The 17,201-nt window shown below is 48.8% G+C and overlaps 8 protein-coding genes across 8 annotated transcripts; 3 read left to right on the forward strand and 5 right to left on the reverse strand.

The window, feature by feature from the left end:
* Positions 1 to 2,816: 2,816 nt before the first annotated feature.
* Positions 2,817 to 3,850, reverse strand: FIESC28_03998 (uncharacterized protein; the record flags this gene model as incomplete). The annotated part of the gene is made up of 4 exons (XM_031158147.1): positions 2,817 to 2,922; positions 2,972 to 3,385; positions 3,437 to 3,497; positions 3,547 to 3,850. The coding sequence occupies 4 exons, from the start codon at positions 3,848 to 3,850 to the stop codon at positions 2,817 to 2,819; spliced, it is 885 nt and encodes a 294-aa protein (XP_031017847.1).
* Positions 3,851 to 5,669: 1,819 nt separating this feature from the next.
* On the forward strand, positions 5,670 to 6,908 carry FIESC28_03999 (uncharacterized protein; the record flags this gene model as incomplete). The annotated part of the gene is made up of 3 exons (XM_031158148.1): positions 5,670 to 5,698; positions 5,803 to 5,952; positions 6,005 to 6,908. 3 exons carry the CDS (start codon positions 5,670 to 5,672, stop codon positions 6,906 to 6,908), a joined length of 1,083 nt encoding a protein of 360 aa, XP_031017848.1.
* A 309-nt stretch (positions 6,909 to 7,217) lies between these two features.
* Positions 7,218 to 8,181, reverse strand: FIESC28_04000 (uncharacterized protein; the record flags this gene model as incomplete). The annotated part of the gene is made up of 2 exons (XM_031158149.1): positions 7,218 to 7,485; positions 7,535 to 8,181. 2 exons carry the CDS (start codon positions 8,179 to 8,181, stop codon positions 7,218 to 7,220), a joined length of 915 nt encoding a protein of 304 aa, XP_031017849.1.
* Positions 8,182 to 8,435: 254 nt separating this feature from the next.
* On the reverse strand, positions 8,436 to 8,970 carry FIESC28_04001 (uncharacterized protein; the record flags this gene model as incomplete). Its single annotated transcript, XM_031158150.1, has 4 exons — positions 8,436 to 8,504; positions 8,608 to 8,672; positions 8,815 to 8,846; positions 8,903 to 8,970. The coding sequence occupies 4 exons, from the start codon at positions 8,968 to 8,970 to the stop codon at positions 8,436 to 8,438; spliced, it is 234 nt and encodes a 77-aa protein (XP_031017850.1).
* Positions 8,971 to 9,153: 183 nt separating this feature from the next.
* Positions 9,154 to 11,359, forward strand: FIESC28_04002 (uncharacterized protein; the record flags this gene model as incomplete). The annotated part of the gene is made up of 4 exons (XM_031158151.1): positions 9,154 to 9,190; positions 9,242 to 9,875; positions 9,926 to 10,821; positions 10,869 to 11,359. 4 exons carry the CDS (start codon positions 9,154 to 9,156, stop codon positions 11,357 to 11,359), a joined length of 2,058 nt encoding a protein of 685 aa, XP_031017851.1.
* Positions 11,360 to 11,475: 116 nt separating this feature from the next.
* Positions 11,476 to 12,393, reverse strand: FIESC28_04003 (uncharacterized protein; the record flags this gene model as incomplete). The annotated part of the gene is made up of 1 exon (XM_031158152.1): positions 11,476 to 12,393. The coding sequence occupies one exon, from the start codon at positions 12,391 to 12,393 to the stop codon at positions 11,476 to 11,478; it is 918 nt and encodes a 305-aa protein (XP_031017852.1).
* Positions 12,394 to 13,397: 1,004 nt separating this feature from the next.
* Positions 13,398 to 15,843, forward strand: FIESC28_04004 (uncharacterized protein; the record flags this gene model as incomplete). The annotated part of the gene is made up of 5 exons (XM_031158153.1): positions 13,398 to 13,554; positions 13,759 to 13,917; positions 14,096 to 14,147; positions 14,601 to 14,702; positions 14,763 to 15,843. The coding sequence occupies 5 exons, from the start codon at positions 13,398 to 13,400 to the stop codon at positions 15,841 to 15,843; spliced, it is 1,551 nt and encodes a 516-aa protein (XP_031017853.1).
* Positions 15,844 to 16,411: 568 nt separating this feature from the next.
* Positions 16,412 to 16,917, reverse strand: FIESC28_04005 (uncharacterized protein; the record flags this gene model as incomplete). Its single annotated transcript, XM_031158154.1, has 2 exons — positions 16,412 to 16,825; positions 16,915 to 16,917. The coding sequence occupies 2 exons, from the start codon at positions 16,915 to 16,917 to the stop codon at positions 16,412 to 16,414; spliced, it is 417 nt and encodes a 138-aa protein (XP_031017854.1).
* Positions 16,918 to 17,201: the final 284 nt, after the last annotated feature.

Consider the following 17,201-nt stretch of genomic DNA (forward strand, 5'->3'; position numbering starts at 1 on the left):
CATCCTTGGGTATCTTTCAGAAGGCGCTCCTCTGCGGCCAGCGCTCGCTGACTCCGACATGTCAGACGTACCCCTATCAGCTCAAGCTCCCTTGGTCGGCGGCAACGGTGAGCTTTCCGCGAGCCAATAGGAGGTCTGTGCCTGAAGCTAGCCCTTTCGCGACTTTAGTCTCCAATCTTGACTGCAACTCTCAAGGGTGTGTGTTATCCCCTGGTGCCTGCGTCTGCACACATGGATTTTACCTCTTGTTGGAAAGGTGACATCGTCCAAATCGGATCTACCAACCTTCATCTGCAAACTCACACGACGATGCTAACACGCGGAGAATCTTCCTCCTTCTCGTCATCGACAACCATCAGCAGTGACCAGCATATCCCTTCCAATATACCAACCTATCAGTTTCGCTCGCTCACATGGTCGACATTTAACTCGCACAGAGCTGTTTACACTAGCGACCCCTCAATATTTGTTCACAAAACACTGGGAGCTAGTTCAGGCCGTTTACGCGCTACACACATTCGACGAGATGTCTCCATTTTCTATCCACAAAAGAGACCAGATTTTTCACGAGAACGAACGTTCAGGCACGAGAGATAACTCAGCTTGGCTTAGGCGATCCTAATTCACTAGCCGTCGGCTCTTTTCTCTGGTTGATCATAACTAAGAAGAGGATAGAGCTGACACCCCGGTTTCTCACCCAACTCGCTGGGACCGGCTCGCCTCGCCAACAACCGACATGATGACATTCAATCTTCGAGCCCTATCAGTCTAGACGCCTTGTTCACAGCCTTGCTCGCTGCTACCGTGTTGTCGTGATCTTACCAATGCCTATCCGTACGGGCGCTTTGATTACTGATGCATCTTCATTGCATTCCGTCTTGCGGTGGTAGCGGTGATCCTATTTATCCCAGCATGAGTCCAGTGTGGTGGTTATGGAATGGTCTTGGAACTTTCCACGCAATATGCATATCCCAGCATATGTCTAGGCTGACTTACTGTCATATATTACCACGCACAGCGTAGGTTATTCGTCATTATTCCGTTTTTCTACCATCCAATTTCTTTTATGAAATGGACGCGAGCCTACCGACTTCTCTCCGCCACACCGGAGACCGTCTATTACTGAAACACAGCATACCCATTACCCTCGTATCTCCTCCTCCGACACTTCAATTTCTCACTGAGGGCCTTTGTTCAGTCATCTGCGTCATCTTCAATGGTTCTTTCATCTCTTCGGTCCCGACCCCAGTCTAGGATCCCAGGTCTCTTTCCCCCGGCCCCTGCTCACACTAACAGTAATACCAGGGGACCATAATCTCCGCATAACAGCAAACATCAATCCATTTAACCATCGCGATGCAGTTCCATTCATGGTTAGGCCGACACGTGGTAATGAATTCTCTTCAATTCCGGTCCACACCTTGACCTCGGATCGGGTCTTGACGACTCCGTCAATCGCTCAGAAAGTTAAACGTTCCGTTTAATAATTTCCAAGACAGTCCACTCACGCGGGGTTGGTGGGTGACAGAAGCAAATATTCCGATGAAGGTTTGGGATAGGAACCTGGACTGTTTCAACACGCGACACAAGGCAAAGTAAAGTTAGCAAGACGATACACGAATTCGGGTTTCGGTCCGACGCCCTATTGTTGGTTTCGGAACAAAGAGCACCGCGGGTCTCTCTGTTCACGATTTCTCCAAGACTCGACTGGGTAGATAAGGTTGTATTGTATTGCCGGCGGCACCGTGGAACTGCTCACTGCTACCTCGCAAAGTTGCAGAGATTCAAATTTGAATCTGCATAGGAACGGCAACTCTGGCCAGCAAGTGCTCCAAGGGTCCAGCTGTCAAATCTCTGTCACCCGATGATCGTAGCCGAGATCGCCGGCAGCTGCGTCTTTCCACGCCTACGGTCGGGCAACTATGACCACCGGCACTGTCGCAACGGCGAATCTAACAGAGATCGGCATATGGCAAGACTGCCGATGCGCTGGCTGAGGATACTGCTGAGGAGCCACCCGAGGCATTACATATGATCATCTTACACATATCCATCAGAGGAAACATCCAAACGTTTTACTCAACATTCGTTTCTCGACCCATTACCCGGTAAAGCACATGATGTCAAGATACTCTCGGTACACGGACCCATCATCAGAAATGGTTGCGGTTACCCCAGCGCGGACTTTTGGCGGAGTCCAACTTCACCTGACTAGCCAGGCAAACTCCCGAGAGACCTTAAGTGAGGCGAACGGCAGTCTTGTTCATACACTTCTAGCAATCTGTCCACAAGTAGTAAGTCTACGGTACGACTTTCTTACCATCATCATTCCGTGATTAAAGGATGGATCCTGTGGTAAGCGAAGGCACCAAGCATCGTATCTGACCCAAAGACGGGATGACCTTGCCGGTCCAAAGATCATTTGGTAATCGTACTGGGTGCCCTTGGTATTCTGTAACAGTGGTGATATCATTCGTATTCTTCTATAAATCATCTATAACCTTTCCGAATAGAACAGCCATTGACGCCTTTACCCATGTAACCGCTATCGCTTAAAAACACTGGAACTGGAGAACAACTCTTGGGCGAACCCTCATCGTTGGGCGCCACTATCCTGAATTATCTCGAGCGTCAAGTATACTTGACTCGCAAAAATCTGAGAGACGAGATACATCGTTGGCTCATATCGTCCTAGATGAATTCTTGAGCCACGTATCTTTCGCACCCTAAAACTTGAATGTTTCACGCACCCGGTAGGAAGCGAAGCTCTCGAAAAGAACCGCCTTGAGGTTCTTGGTAGACTCTCAGCGGTACTATTAAGGCAAGTCTTGGTCTTGATTCTTCTCGCTGAACTCCCGTCTCTTGCGGAAAGCGTAGCCGGGGTGGCCGGCGTTAAGAAGAAGAACAGCAATGCACATCATACTATGAAAAGTCAGCAATGTGCCTTTCACACAACAGTGATACAACTTACCAAGATTCAAGAGCGATATAAAGATCCTCATCTCGGAACAGAGCACTAAAGTACCCTTGTCCAAGCTCAGCAATACGATAACCGCATCGAATAAGAATAAATATCGTTGAAGCAAACAGGAAGGTAAGGAACGTCACGATCGGCTTATCGAGACGGTTTCGCGAGGACGACTTCGAGGCCTTGATAACGTAGTCGATGAACAAGGCGCAGAAGCAGATTAGGGTGACGACTTGGAAGATCAGGCCGGCTAGCGAGATGTCTTCGCCGGTCTTGACATCTTTATGGGTTGAGGCGACGCAGGAGAGGGCGCCGCCGACAGCTTGGAGGATGAGGGAGATTATATCGGAGGGGATGAAGATCCAGTAGAAGTACTGAGGTGGGAAGCGAGAGATGCTTGAGTCGACGTGGTTGATACTGGTAAGTGTTAGTTGATTCCTAGGCAACTGGTGTGACTAGTTGACTTACACCTGGGATAACAAGACATAAATGGCCGCAGAGAAGAAGACTGGCGCAACGGTAATACAAACTATCAAAGTCAGTAAATCCTCCCTTCCATCTAACCAGCGAGCACATACTAATCTGCATCAAAAAGCCATTAAAGTCAAAAGGATTATCATGGATAATAAAACGTCCAACGTATCCGATAATCTCGAGTATACACCCCGCGATCATGCTCGCCATGAACCCCCATGTCCGCATCCGAATGCCCTGGAAGGCATGGGTAATTAATGATAAGCCGAAAACGCCTGCGAAGACTGCGTTGGCGGGGATGCTGGGTTGATATCGTAGAATGCTCGCTTCGAGGGGACATGTGTCGAGTGTGCAGTTGGCGTCGGGGCCGAATGAGATGAGCCCGTTGGGCAGCCTTGACATACTCATTTTGGTGTTCGTTTATGGTAAGGCAGATGATGAAGAATTTTCCTAGATGGTCACGGTATTGTATGCTTGTGAGTCAATTCTTTGTGCTCAATATTCGGTGTCGTTAATAGTTCTTGTCTTGCGTACTATATCATACATTCTCCTCAATGCAACGGCCCTCCCAACCCTTTTAAAGAGCCACAGTTTCAAGTTTTCAAGATCTGAAAACCCCCCGTCGGCCCAAAGATCATCAATCCGGCTCCGCGGACAGTCACACATAGTTACGTCGTCACTCTACAGGTCTTGTTTCCAATGCAGTGGATACCAAGATTTCAGCTGCGGTGTGGGTCGGTGACTCCGTTGCATCCGGGCTCGGGCGTCCGCGGGCGGCGGCAGTATGAGGCTGAGTTTAAGTTTCTATATATGGTATGATTGGAAGATCTGATAATGACAGGCGTATGAGCTGAGGGATGGTAGTCTTTGAGGAGGTCGGTATGTGGGAGGATTAGGGGTACCGGTGGTTGGAATACTTTCGGCAGTTTTCGAGGTTGGTGAGTACTGGAGTGGTGATATGATATTTGGAAGTAACGTCTGATGGCATTCGTATCAATTCGACAAATTACCGACTCATACATAGTAGTTATTTGTTACAGTCTGTCACCTAAGTATACCTTGATGTAACTCGGCCGAAGCGAACGATCCCGTCGAGCCCATCCCGGCCAAATGGTACCTTTATTTTAGACTTATTTCACGATGCCAAAGCTCAGATACTCCCGGACCCGAACTCAATCGAGTCGTTCGTATCATTAGTGTGGCTGCGGCTGGCTTTAAAATGCTTCTCGGGGATAAAACTATCCGACTACTGTAGGGTATTCCTCGCGGCTTCAAGAAATGAAAGCTGCAATCATTCATGATGAAGAATATCTACTTCTGCGATATTATCAGATCCATTTTCACTATAGATTCAAGAGAAACTTGATGAGGTTTGCTATTCTCCGCTATCTTGAAGTCAATTGTCGGGCTCGGCCAAGACGGCGCTGAGTCTTGGCCCGGAACGGAGCCGGAGTTGAAGAATATTTTCGGGCTCCGGACCAACCACATTAGAAACCACAGACCCGATATCTCGGTCGATATTATATACAATCTCGTTTTATTTGTAAATTGCTTATTCTCGTGTCTTTATTAATAAACGCACATTCCCCTTGCCAAGATGTCTTGGTTGAATCAGTTAACCGAGCGCGGAAATGTCATTGCTTAATCGTAAGCGCGGTTATATATTTCACCCGTCTTTGCGAACATGGAAGCTCCTTTCTGGTATATGAATATTGATGCCTACGTACTACTCTGTAGGCTACTGCTATTATCGTCCACAGACATGTAAACACTTGTCTTGAAGGTAGGGCTGACTAACTCAAGGCTTACAACCATGACGCAGAAGGCAATATACATTGAAGCGATATGAGCAATAAAATAACATGCTATCATGGTAATCTCGTCTCGACTCATCGACACTGGACTTGATCACGAGGCTCAAGATTCTCTGCAGGTGATCTCTCTAGCTATCTGTAGCACTCAGATCCAGTGGAGTCATCTATCCACTACCGTCACGCGAAAATAGCTGCCCCGCCCCCGCTTACCTGAGCTTCCGGCGCCCACTCTTCACCCGTTTTCAGCTCAGGCTCTCATCAGCTGCTACGTTATCATAGATTCCATTTCTTCAACAACACCTACCAATACTTTTCTTCTAACCTTCTTCTCCTTCGTCGGTGTTCTCTCTTCTTCCTCGGAAACCTAGCTTCTCCAGACGAACGAGGGTCATCTCCTCAAGACCTTCGCAGCCATGTTTGACCTTTTTCCTATGCTCTTATCGTAAGTTTTAAGCTTCGGCCTTATCACGCTTCGTCATGAGACGTCATTGCGCAACGACTCCCGATATCAATGGATCTGATTAATTGACTGTTTGTCTACAATAGTTCTGTCGCTTCATTTCTGTTTCCCATCTTTGCATCTTATAAAGCGCTCAACTCTCATGATCCCGCCCAGCTTACGCCATGGTTGATGTACTGGGTTGTCCTCAGCTGCTGTCTCCTTGCTGAGTCTTGGGTCTGGTTTATCATCTCATGGTGAGTACAAACATTCCACAAGAAGCGGTTACCTATACTTATGCGTGCTCAGGATTCCATTCTATGGTTATTTCCGTCTAATGTTCCTCCTCTACCTCATCCTCCCCCAAACCCAAGGCGCCAAGTTCCTGTACGAGGAATACGTACACCCCTACCTTGAGAAGAACGAGACGCAGATCGACGACTTCATCGCAAGCGCACATGAGCGCTTGACTGCTGCCGGAATATCTTACCTCAAGCTCGCCATCGAGCAGTTCAGAGTCAAGGTCCTGGGTCTGCCACCCTCCGAGCCCGAGTCGCCTCCTCCCGAGACAAACCAGGGTTACACACAGTCCCTTCTCTCACGATTCAACGTCCCCGGCTCGCGATGGGCCGCCAACAACAGCGGTAATGCCGGCACCGACTTTTACAGCCTGCTTTCCAGCGCTGTAGCTGCTGCTACCAGTGCAGGTGCTGCCACCGGTGGAAGTGGTCAATCAGCCGGTACCAGGACGATGGGCGGAGAACCTAGAAACCCCGAGGCATTGATCCCCCCGCATCTGCGCGAGTCTGGTGCAAGGATGGACTTTATCTCCACACAGCGCGACCGTTTGAATGTTCTTCTTTCCGCACTCGATCGCGAAGCACAAGATCTCCGCTCCGAAGCTTCGCGCGCTCAAGCAAACACAGGACCTCGCCGCGATCCCATGGCGTACGGAGGCTACGATAACAACGACGACGAAGAACCTACCCAGCGACCACCTAGTGGACTGAGCGGGTGGAGTGGTATCAGCAAGAGTCGCAGCGAGACCGATTTCGAGAGAATTGATGCTGATACTAGTTCGGATGAGGACCATCAGATGCGCAGGAGAAACATGGGTGCTGGTCAGAGGAACACATCAGGTTCGTGGGTTCCCTGGGGCTGGGGCGGTGATGCAGCACAGGGAGGCGCCAGCTCGACTGGAAGAGAAAGATAGGTACTTCGCTCTGGAAAGTGGGTTTTGCAGGAGTTTGGGTCTTGCTATTAGACATGGTATTTGCCTTTTGATATGGCCTCCAATGGAGGATCACGGTTCCAACCAATGGACATGCATATCTATAGACGAGAAGTTCGGTGTACATATCCCATGCTTCTCAAAACCCTGGTTCCCATCCATTTCCTGAATTTCTACAGCATCGCTCCATGCGCCCGTACCATATCTAGCTGGTACTTCCATCGTACATACATAACCATATCATACATGCCATATTTTACCGTCTATGCAAAAGTAAAGTGAGGGGAGTGTTTAGACAAGCTTGTAAGGGTACACTGCCTCAGCAAGACCCTTTTTGTACCAGAATGTCCTCTTCTTCTTGGTGGTCGCGTGCTCAACCCATCGCTCCTCCATGTAATTCTTTCTGAACCAGCGGATGAAGACAGGATCCCATAGCTCAGAGGCAATACCGAGATCCTTGCAGCAACGCATCAGGGCGTTGGACTTGGCACCCTCGATAGCAGCGGGGACACCTTCAGCGCTGAAAAAGTTGTTTTCACCCTGAGATTGAGATACCATGCTTTTACAAGTTAGTTACTGTTATTTCCAGTTCAGGAATCAGAACTTACCGGCCGTTAACAATAAGGGCATACTCTCGCGTGACAATGTTCTGTCCCACGACAACCTCTCCACGATGAACCATGCCCCATCCCATAGGTCCAAAAGCCTCGTTCAAGCGTCTTCGGTACTTCACCTCGGGCAGATAGATAATTCCATCGGGCTTAACCTCCACATCGTCCACGTCGACAGGTCTTGACAGAACCTCGCTCTGCTCAACGGTGACAGGCTTGACTCCGAGGCCGTAAAAGCTCGTCTCCCAATTAATATCATGTGTGCTATCAACGTCCGTCTCGCTAGATTCGCTCAACGTGTTCTTCGACGTAAAAACAGCCGTGTGAGGGTTCGCTAGCTTGCTGCTAGTCGCAGGTTTGGAAGGGAAAGTCGTTGTTTTAGGCGCAGGAGCAGCAGGCTTGGCAGCAGTAGAAGCTCTCACGGGCGCAGGTCTTGGCGTAGTAGCAGGTCTAGCAGCGGTCGTAGTGCGCGGTGTGTATTTGGGCTTTGTGATGACATCTTCCTGGTTCACTTGCGTGGGGTCCTGGGAAGGGTTTTGCAGGGTAACGTCTGACTCGGCGGAGAAGAATCGAGCGATCGAACGGTTGCATTGAGAAGGGATTTGCCTTCTAGCAGCGAATAATGATCTTCGAGGCACAAACATTGTGAATATGTGGTGTTGTGAAGGTTTTTGGTGGCTTGGAGACAGAAGCTTGCATGAAGCTCTGGCGATAATTTGAGATATGACGGGTGGATAGATTGTCCGGTGGAGACAAAGACAGTGTGGAGACAGTGTTGAGGAGTCATGATGCCTTCATTATTGACGATTTGAGAGGTAAGATAGTCTAATGTGTTTGTTGTACATTTTTATACAGTGTTGATACATCTTCCGTCTATAGTTACATTCCATTCAGCCTCTTAGTTGTCTTTGGTCGCTGTGCGCTCATCGTTGTTGTGAGATTTCCAGCACTGTTTGAATGCCTCCATCTACAATAACGTCAGTTAAGTCCATGACATCTAAACATTATTGCAAAGAGAGAACCGGTATAGGTAGAGTGAAATAAAATAATAGATTGATTGAGGAACTCACCTCTGCAGTGCATGCGCGCCAATCCTTCTTCTCAAAATAGCAATCCGTCATTTTGGCATTCTCATCTAAGTTGATGAGCGTTAGCAATTCCCCAACAAAACAGAGACACAACAAAGTCGGATAGTCACGGTCTCAAGTCAAAGACCTCTCATAAACCTCATCCATCTTCTCTTCTTCTCTCGTCTTTTTTGTGTTGATCAAACTCACCTGCGCATCCGGTGCTAAAAATCCGCTTGTCCCTACATCGGCGGTTAGAAAGGCCTCGGCTTTCGGGAAAAGAGTGACTTGTACTCACCACTCATCTGGCTCATCATCGTCTTCGGCTTGTGCGCTCCGTTGCGCATTGCTCTCGTCTTTGCTCATTTCTTGATCTGTTCACGAAAGACCGTGGTATTTGAGTCGGATTATCTTGTGTTGTTGGAAAGAGGTTAAAAGGTGGTTCGAGGGGCGGAGATTTGGTCAAGGCGACATCTTAGCAAAAGTCAAGTGACAACATTCATCCGATTGTATAACAACAATACCCAGGAAATCACTCAAAACTTCACCATGGCACCGGCTAGGCTGAATGTGCTTGTTTATACAGGTGGGATTTCTTACATTCTTTACGTGGAATACCCCTCACTGACTCTTTAAGGCCTTGGTACAACCGTTGAGTCAGTAAAGCATTGTATCTGGTCTCTTCGTCGTCTTCTCGGACCAAACTATGCTGTCATCCCAATCACCGAGAACATCGTCCTTAAGGAACCTTGGCAGGCGACATGTGCTCTACTGGTCTTCCCAGGTGGCGGTGATCTTGGCTACTGCCAGGCTCTGAATGGTGAGGGGAACCGCCGCATCAGCGACTATGTCCGTCGAGGCGGTTCGTACCTGGGTTTCTGCGCCGGTGGCTACTACGGAACTCAAAGGTGCGAATTCGAAGTCGGTAACAAACCTATGGAAGTCGTTGGACGAAGAGAGCTGGGTTTCTTCCCCGGAACGTGTCGAGGTGGTGCGTTCAAGGGTTTTGAATACAAGAGCGAGAAGGGAGCCAGAGCTGTGCGATTGACTGTGGCGAAGGACGCTTTTGAGCAAGAGGTTGCTTCTGAGATTACGTCTTACTACAACGGAGGTGGTGTTTTTGTGGATGCTGCTTCGGTCAAGGACAGAAATGTTGAGGTTCTGGCTACCTATGATGAGGAGATTGATGTTGATGGTGGAGATGGGAAAGCAGCGGTTGTTCTCTGCACCGTTGGTGATGGAAAGGCTTTGCTTACTGGGCCTCATCCTGAGTACAGAATACACTATGCCATCCATATACAGATTTACTGACATTGCATAGGTTCGCTGCAGCCAACTTGAATCCCCAGCCAAGTCTTCCCGGCTACGACGAACTCGTCAGCCAACTCGCAGCCGCCGACAAAGACCGAGCCACCTTCCTCAAAGGCTGTCTCACAAAGCTCGGTCTCGAAGTCAGCCCTCATGAAGCAGGAGTACCATCCCTATCTCGCCTTCACCTCTCCTCCATCTCCGACACAGGTGTATCTGAGTTACTAACCGACTGGAGCGACATCATCACCAAAGAAGATGGCGAGGAGTGGATCCGGGCAGAGACAGACAGTTTCCACATCCAGAACGAAGACACGATTTGGAGTCTGGAAGGTCTTCAGCAATCGCTACCTGATACGAATGAGTCCAGTATTTCTGAGAATGGCAGTATTGACTATAGCAAGATTACCAAGAAGATCGTTCCGCATGAGAAGGGTCTTCCTCATCCTAAGCTTACGCCGCATTTCAACCATGGTCTTTTCTTCTCGAGTTTGAAGCGTTATCGACAGATTGAGCCGACTGCGAGGAGCTGGGGTGATATGCTCATGTATGGCGAAGTCGTGACGAGCACAAACACTATGCTTGAGAAGTACGACAGCCCTTCAACTGCTGGAAACTTGGACCTAACAGATACCAGGAACCCAAAACTCATGCCCAAACTTCCCAGTGGTTTCACTGTATCGGCCACAACTCAAGTCGCTGGTCGAGGCCGTGGTTCAAACGTCTGGATTGCTCCTCCAGGCATGCTCATCTTCTCAACCGTCATCAACCACCCCGCTCATCTTGCCGTGTCCCGCCCTGTGGTATTCATCCAGTACATCACAGCTATTGCTATTGTTGAAGCAATCCAGTCTTATGATCGCGGCTACGAAAACGTTCCCGTCAAGCTAAAGTGGCCCAATGATATCTGTAAGTTGTCTTGCTAGCTGCAGTAGAGTAAAAGCTCACATATCTAGATGCTCTTGATCCTACCAAATCCCAAGAGAAACCTCACTACACTAAAGTCGGTGGTATTCTCTCCCAATGCCTTTACTTCGACGGAAACTACCAAATAATTCTCGGCGTGGGTGTAAACACCCTCAACTCCCGTCCCACAATGTCCATCTCCGACCTCGTAACCCCAGGAGCACCAGATCTCCATGTCGAAACCCTTCTAGCCCGCGTCCTCACTCGGATAGAGGCTATCTACGCACAGTTCCTTCGCGAAGGTTTCTCTAACGATCTTGAATCTCGATACTACCGCCATTGGCTGCATACGAGACAGGAGGTCAGTCTGGAGGCCGAGGGTGGTGTGAGGGCGCGTGTATTGGGAATTACAAAGGATTGGGGAATGTTGAAGGTTGAGGAGATAGATGCTACTGGAAGGGCGGTTGGTAAGACTTGGTCTTTGCAGAGTGATGAGAATAGCTTTGATTACTGGAAGGGACTAGTTAGGAGGAAGACGTAGGTCAAATGAACTGCATCTTCTAAGTAATATTAAACGCTCATATCAAATAAAGCTACGTAACTGCAAGAAATAGGACTCCGTATATCCACATGTATAAGATTGCCAGTATCGCACACTCATTGTCTTACATCATCCCATCCCTGAGGTACACACCCCGGATTAGTTTCCGCAAGCGGACAGTTATATGGTCCGTGATGGTGGTCGAAAGGTCCATTGTCAAGCCTGATGTTGATGTTATTCTGGTTTTCTCTAGAAGATGCATTTCTCCTGCCACGAACAACAAAAGCTATCAAAATCAGGATGATGATCATGAATGCAAAGACAGCACCGACTATGACACCTGCCCACTCGGCATTTGACGTAGATGGCTCTGGAATACTTGACTCGGTTGGCCATGACCACTCCGCCGAGCTTGTTGTGTCAGACCAGCTACTGCTTGTCGTATCTGAGCTACTGCTGGAGGGGTCATTGTGACTTGAGGCGCTGATGGTTGTAGCGTCAGGGCTTTCGGTGTTTTGGCTCAAAGTAGTACTTTGAACCGATCTGATACTTGAAGTCGAAGCAGAGCTTTGGCTTGTCTGCGTGATACTGGAGCTCTCTCCAGACTCGCTGGTAGTAGCGGTACCATCAATCTGAGTCCACCAAGGGCTATGCGGTAGGATGCTTATTGAAGGTACAACTGTGCTTTTTGTGGACTTGCTGGTAGTAGTATCAGTCGAAGCAGGGCTATTTGGTGGTAAAATGATTGTGAATATCTCCGCGTAAGTCGACCCAACCAGATCTCCTGTACGATGAGCAGTGTCTGCAGGGGCTCTCTCGATATACGTTAATTGTTGGCGTTCAAATGTCTGAGTCCTGCCGGACTCATCTCTGTAGACGGAAGTCCATGCAGGTACGGTGGCGGCAGGTTTCAAGCCTGGAGGAATGGTTTCGTAGAATTTGCCAGAGGTGTCGATGTATGAACGGGGCTTGTTCCTGTGTTGAGGTAGGGTTGTCGAGGAAGCATCATCTGGGGGGTCTTGTTGATGCTCCATTGTAAAAGGTAGAGACAGAAACTCCGTTAAAGTCGTCTTGAAGGAATCTAGTTACTGGAGGTTGTATGTATTAGATACGAGATGTTGTTCGGTTCAAGGGGCTTGTGTTGCTTGTACAAGAACACAAGGAACATAGTTGAGAATTTATAAACACCGAGAAAATCCAACTGCGATAATTAGCACTGACTGTTGGACATGCAAAGCTGCTCATCGTTGACTAGAGCGATTGCTGGTCATTGATTAATAGACGAGTGTTTGCGTTGAGATGAACTTAGCCGAATCACTACGCGATGGAAAGAGCTTCTTTCAACAGAAGTAGCCCTTTCTGTTCACAGTAGATAATTGACCTCATTCGCCTACAAGAAGCGATAACACTGAGTCGGTCGCCTTTTTGGCATCCTGTCCACCGTTATATATGCCACTGGCATAGCCTAATAGCAGCCCATAGAACAGTAAGGTGAACCTATCCACGCATCTTTGCAAGGCCCCTTGAATCATCTTAGTATAGTTGAAAAGTACTTAAAGTCCATATGGCTCCTCCCTTAGACCAAGATATCTAGATATAGATACCAAACTCGGTTCGCTACTAAGCACCACACGAGAACATATGATACCTCTACGGTTTCCGGTAGTCGAGTACATGTAGGCGAACTGACATTCTTACTCTGGCATTTTCTTACCTTTGTGTTAGGAACGAAACAAACCACCAGTCTCCAACCACGGCAACGCAGAATCCGATCCAGGCCAAGTTCGAGGATACGTACGGGATGCTAAAACAGCAAGAAACGGAATCTGACTCGGGCAACCCGGAGACTCACACCTACGTCTCATCGGAAACATCTAGCTACTCTGTTATCGGAGTGACTACGATAGAGAGTACCTTTGCGACTACGGTATTCCCAACCGAGACGTCTTCATCAAGTGAGTCTTCAACATTGGAATCTACGACCGAGATACCCCATACGGTCACTCTTGAACATACTTCAACAGTAACCGTCGATAAAATGACCACTGTCGCCACTGCATGGGTCAGCAGTCATGGCCCTGATATCGTCGTTCCAGGATCAACTGATATAATCACCTCAAGCTTACCAACTTCGACCGCTGCGCCATCTTCGAAGTCTCCTCTGAGCATCGTGGAGTTGGTCGGCGTCGTGATCGGTACAATATGTCTACTACTCATGATATGTCTCCCAATACTTTTTGTCTTGTGGCGACGTCGACGTTCTCCTCCGTCAGATAGCCGGAACAATATTAACATAAGAGTCAATAACAACGGCAGATCTCGATGGTCACATTCAGACAACTCTATGCCAACTCCACTACCAGTAACTGAGCCCATAGAACTTAATGAAATAAACACAGAGACAGTGAAGAGACCTCTCACTCGTGTTATGAGTCCACCACCGCATTACAGCGACTACTGGAAGGGAGAGAATGAAGATTATGAGGTGGGAGTCAGAGGCACTGGAGGTGAGCCCTCTGGATCACAGTATTACGAACCTCACTACAGTGATCCCAAGGGTAAGGGAAAGGCGCGTGACGATGGGTGTTGAGTGCTTGTAGTCAGCTGTGATAGCCCTACAGATTGGGTTTGGTTTGGTGGTGTTAACCTTTGACATATTCCCACGCGGTATCTCGCGATCAGATATAAGAAATATTTTATTTAGATCACATAGAAACATGACCCTTAAACTTAAAGAGCCTTCGCCTTACACTTTGTCTCATGACAGTGAAAAGAACCCCCAATTTAGGTAGTTATAGCGAAAAGTTCACACGCTTCATCGCACGGACATCCCTTGTCTCAACCATGATCGTCCGTCCGTGAAAGAGAGGAATACACGTCTTTCTGAGACGCTAATTGAATAAGAGCTGCAAGATCGCCTTAATGGCTTGTTACAGAATACCATGTCCCCATGCGTAGTCGTGTGACGTGACAAACACTCTCACGATGCAGCAAACAACTGACGCAAAACTCAACGAGCATGCATTCACCAAACCTTCATAAATATCACATTTCTTTTAAAAAGGTTGTTTGGAAGAATAGTCTCTGAGACAAATAATAAAATGGTTCTTCCCCCGGATTGAGACGTATGGTCGCAAACTTCACCTTCATCTTCCTCCCAGACATCTCAGCTTTTATCCAAGCTATCTTCACATCCTGACCCTGTTTAAAGATAACAGTTGGAAACCATGTTAAGAAATAGTCTCCTCGTGGCTGGCACAGCGCTGGCGACATCCTATCCTGTTATAGCGAGTTGCACAGATAGATTTGGATATGTTTCTAAAGCTGGTTGCGATGCGACGCCGTAAGTCACCCCGATTGAGATACTCATCATAAGTCCTTTACTAATATGTCTCACCCTTAGAGAATGGAATATGCCATACTTTCCAGAAGACGACTCAATAGCAGCAGATATCCTAGAAGATGACACGAGAGTAGCCGGTGTCCCAGGTCCCGAAACCATCGATACTCCTTCAAGAAGGGCAAAACCTGAGATCCCAGAGCCCAAGCCAGTTTTCCCTGATATTCCTGAATGGAGCGCTCGCTTTCTTGAATCTACATCTGCAACTACAACTACCATAACTACGACTGCCGACATTCCCACCGTTATCTTCCCATCTATTGTTCCACCGACTCAGACATCTGTACGTGTTCCGTCAGTCTTCATCACCAGGACAGCAGCGTCGCCGCAGTGGTCAACTCTACCAGACCCTGATGAAAACAGTTCTGCAACAGAATCAAGTCAGTCGACGACAATCTCACAGCCGCAGCCAACTACAACAGTTTCTGGTCCTCCAAAGGTAACTGCAACAGCGACACCTGAGCAGTCTCATTCTTGGATAGGCGCCACAGTAGGTGCCATCGTAGGAGGTCTGGCGTTCCTGATTCTCGCCTACTTCATCGTGTTCTACGCCTGCCGACGCTATCGAAAGAAGAAGGACGAAGATCCCGCGCCTCGACCAGAAATCGTCCATCCTTTCAGGAATGTGCAGGTCTCCCCTCCGAGACCTCAACGGCCTGCAGTTTCCGTATACACTGACCCCAGGACCGCTGTATATCGCAACCAAACGATCCCTGAGCAACAGGACATTACAGATGCCGTGGAAAGGGACCAAGCGACTCCTGTGCCCCAGGACCCTTGGGCTCCTGTCCAGCGAGACGCTATTTCACGTCAGAGCGTGTCGTACTTCAATACCGACAGTCCATCTCTCCGCGGAGATCGACGTAGTGCATGGGGAGAAGCATTCCGGGCGTGGATGAGAGTACCTGATCGGGCCTCTCGAAATAATGAAGACATGAGTGAGATTGGCCAGCCAGCGGGGACATACCCTGCTCTTATCAATAGCCCTGCGCCCCCCTCTGCTTATTCTGAGAGTCTATATAGTCAGAATGGGCCACCGGTGAGGCCACATAGCTCTCGCCCGCTTGGTGGTAACTGGATTTGATCTTGGTCGTTTGTCGCTGGAGTCTGGAGTTGGTATACCCATAATGGCTATTTGGTTCAGTGTTTTTCATGACTTGTCGCCACCCATCAGCGAAGTCCCTAATACAGATTATCAAACACACCTTATCCGACTTTCCGCTCATCTCATAAGTCTGATTCGTATAAAGTGAAATGCCCTCAAGTTATTCGTGTCCTGTGCAGTCCCAAGTAATTATTGCCCTCACTTGCAACAAATCGATAATCCCAAATACTCCGTTCAATATCGTACAGTTGTATTAAACATAAGATAGCATAGGTCGTCTGTTCTGTCTTTTTTCTTCGTCTAAGAACCAACCTCGAGCGGCTCATCACGCCGCCGATAACCCAATAAACGCCGTGCCATGCCGCAGTCGAGTGAAGATGTACATGTATACATGGAGAAACTCCCTCCCTCTCCAAAAACCCCTCCAAACTCCCATCAGGAGGCCCTGTTTCATAGTCCAAGGGCCAAATCGTACAAGTGCGGCGTGCCGCTTTTTGTTTTCCGCAGGACAATATTTCTCCTCCGCTAGATATCCAAGGAGATGTGACTAGTCCTTGTAGACCTTGGGCTTGAAACCCTCTTTGATCTCAGCCTCTTGCTCCATTTTCTCCCTTATAGGACCAATTTCTCGCTCGAATCTTTCCTTTGCTCTCACAATCTTGCTCTGGAGATAGAAACTGCCGCCCTTTTGGGGATCGTTGGCGTCGAACAGTCGCTTGTAGCGGGACAACACCTCCTCGACGTTGGCTTGTCCACCAGCCGGGGGCTTGACGTTGAGGATCTTGCATGCCTCATCGAGGGTCATGCCTGAGGAGAGAGAAGCTCCGCCGGAGGTGTTGCCAGCCTTGGCCTGGGCGCGCTGGTAGGCGGAAGCAGCTTGGGCCTGCTTGTAGGCGGCGACGAAGGATCGACCGAGGATTCGGGAGCCTGTCAAGAAGGCTGTGACGACGAACTTGTGCGCCTGGTTCCCAAAAGTGTTAGCAGGCCAATTTATCGAAGGCGGCGAATCGAGATATAAAAGTCATGGCGGGACCTGGTGTAAGCGCATACCATTGTGAAGTGATTATGGGGGAATTCGAATGTCGGAAGGGGAAAGGTGGAGATATCGCCCTAGGAAGCGACGTTGAAATAGCGTAGCGGCCCTCGTTTCGCAACGAGGAGGAAGATCGGATCGTGATGGCGTCTCGAGACTTTTTCCCCGGGTGCAAAGTTGGGTTTGCGGATCATTCCGAGGTCGGAATTTTGCACCCGCCGAACCACCGGCAGCCAAAGACCTTCCGGTGATTAGCCGGCCATGTTGAGGTGGGGGCCTTACCGTGGTTCACCGAGCTTCACCG

This window comes from Fusarium coffeatum, assembly GCF_003316985.1.
Source record: "Fusarium coffeatum strain FIESC_28 chromosome Unknown BRIP53273_contig_82, whole genome shotgun sequence".
NCBI lineage: Eukaryota > Fungi > Ascomycota > Sordariomycetes > Hypocreales > Nectriaceae > Fusarium > Fusarium coffeatum.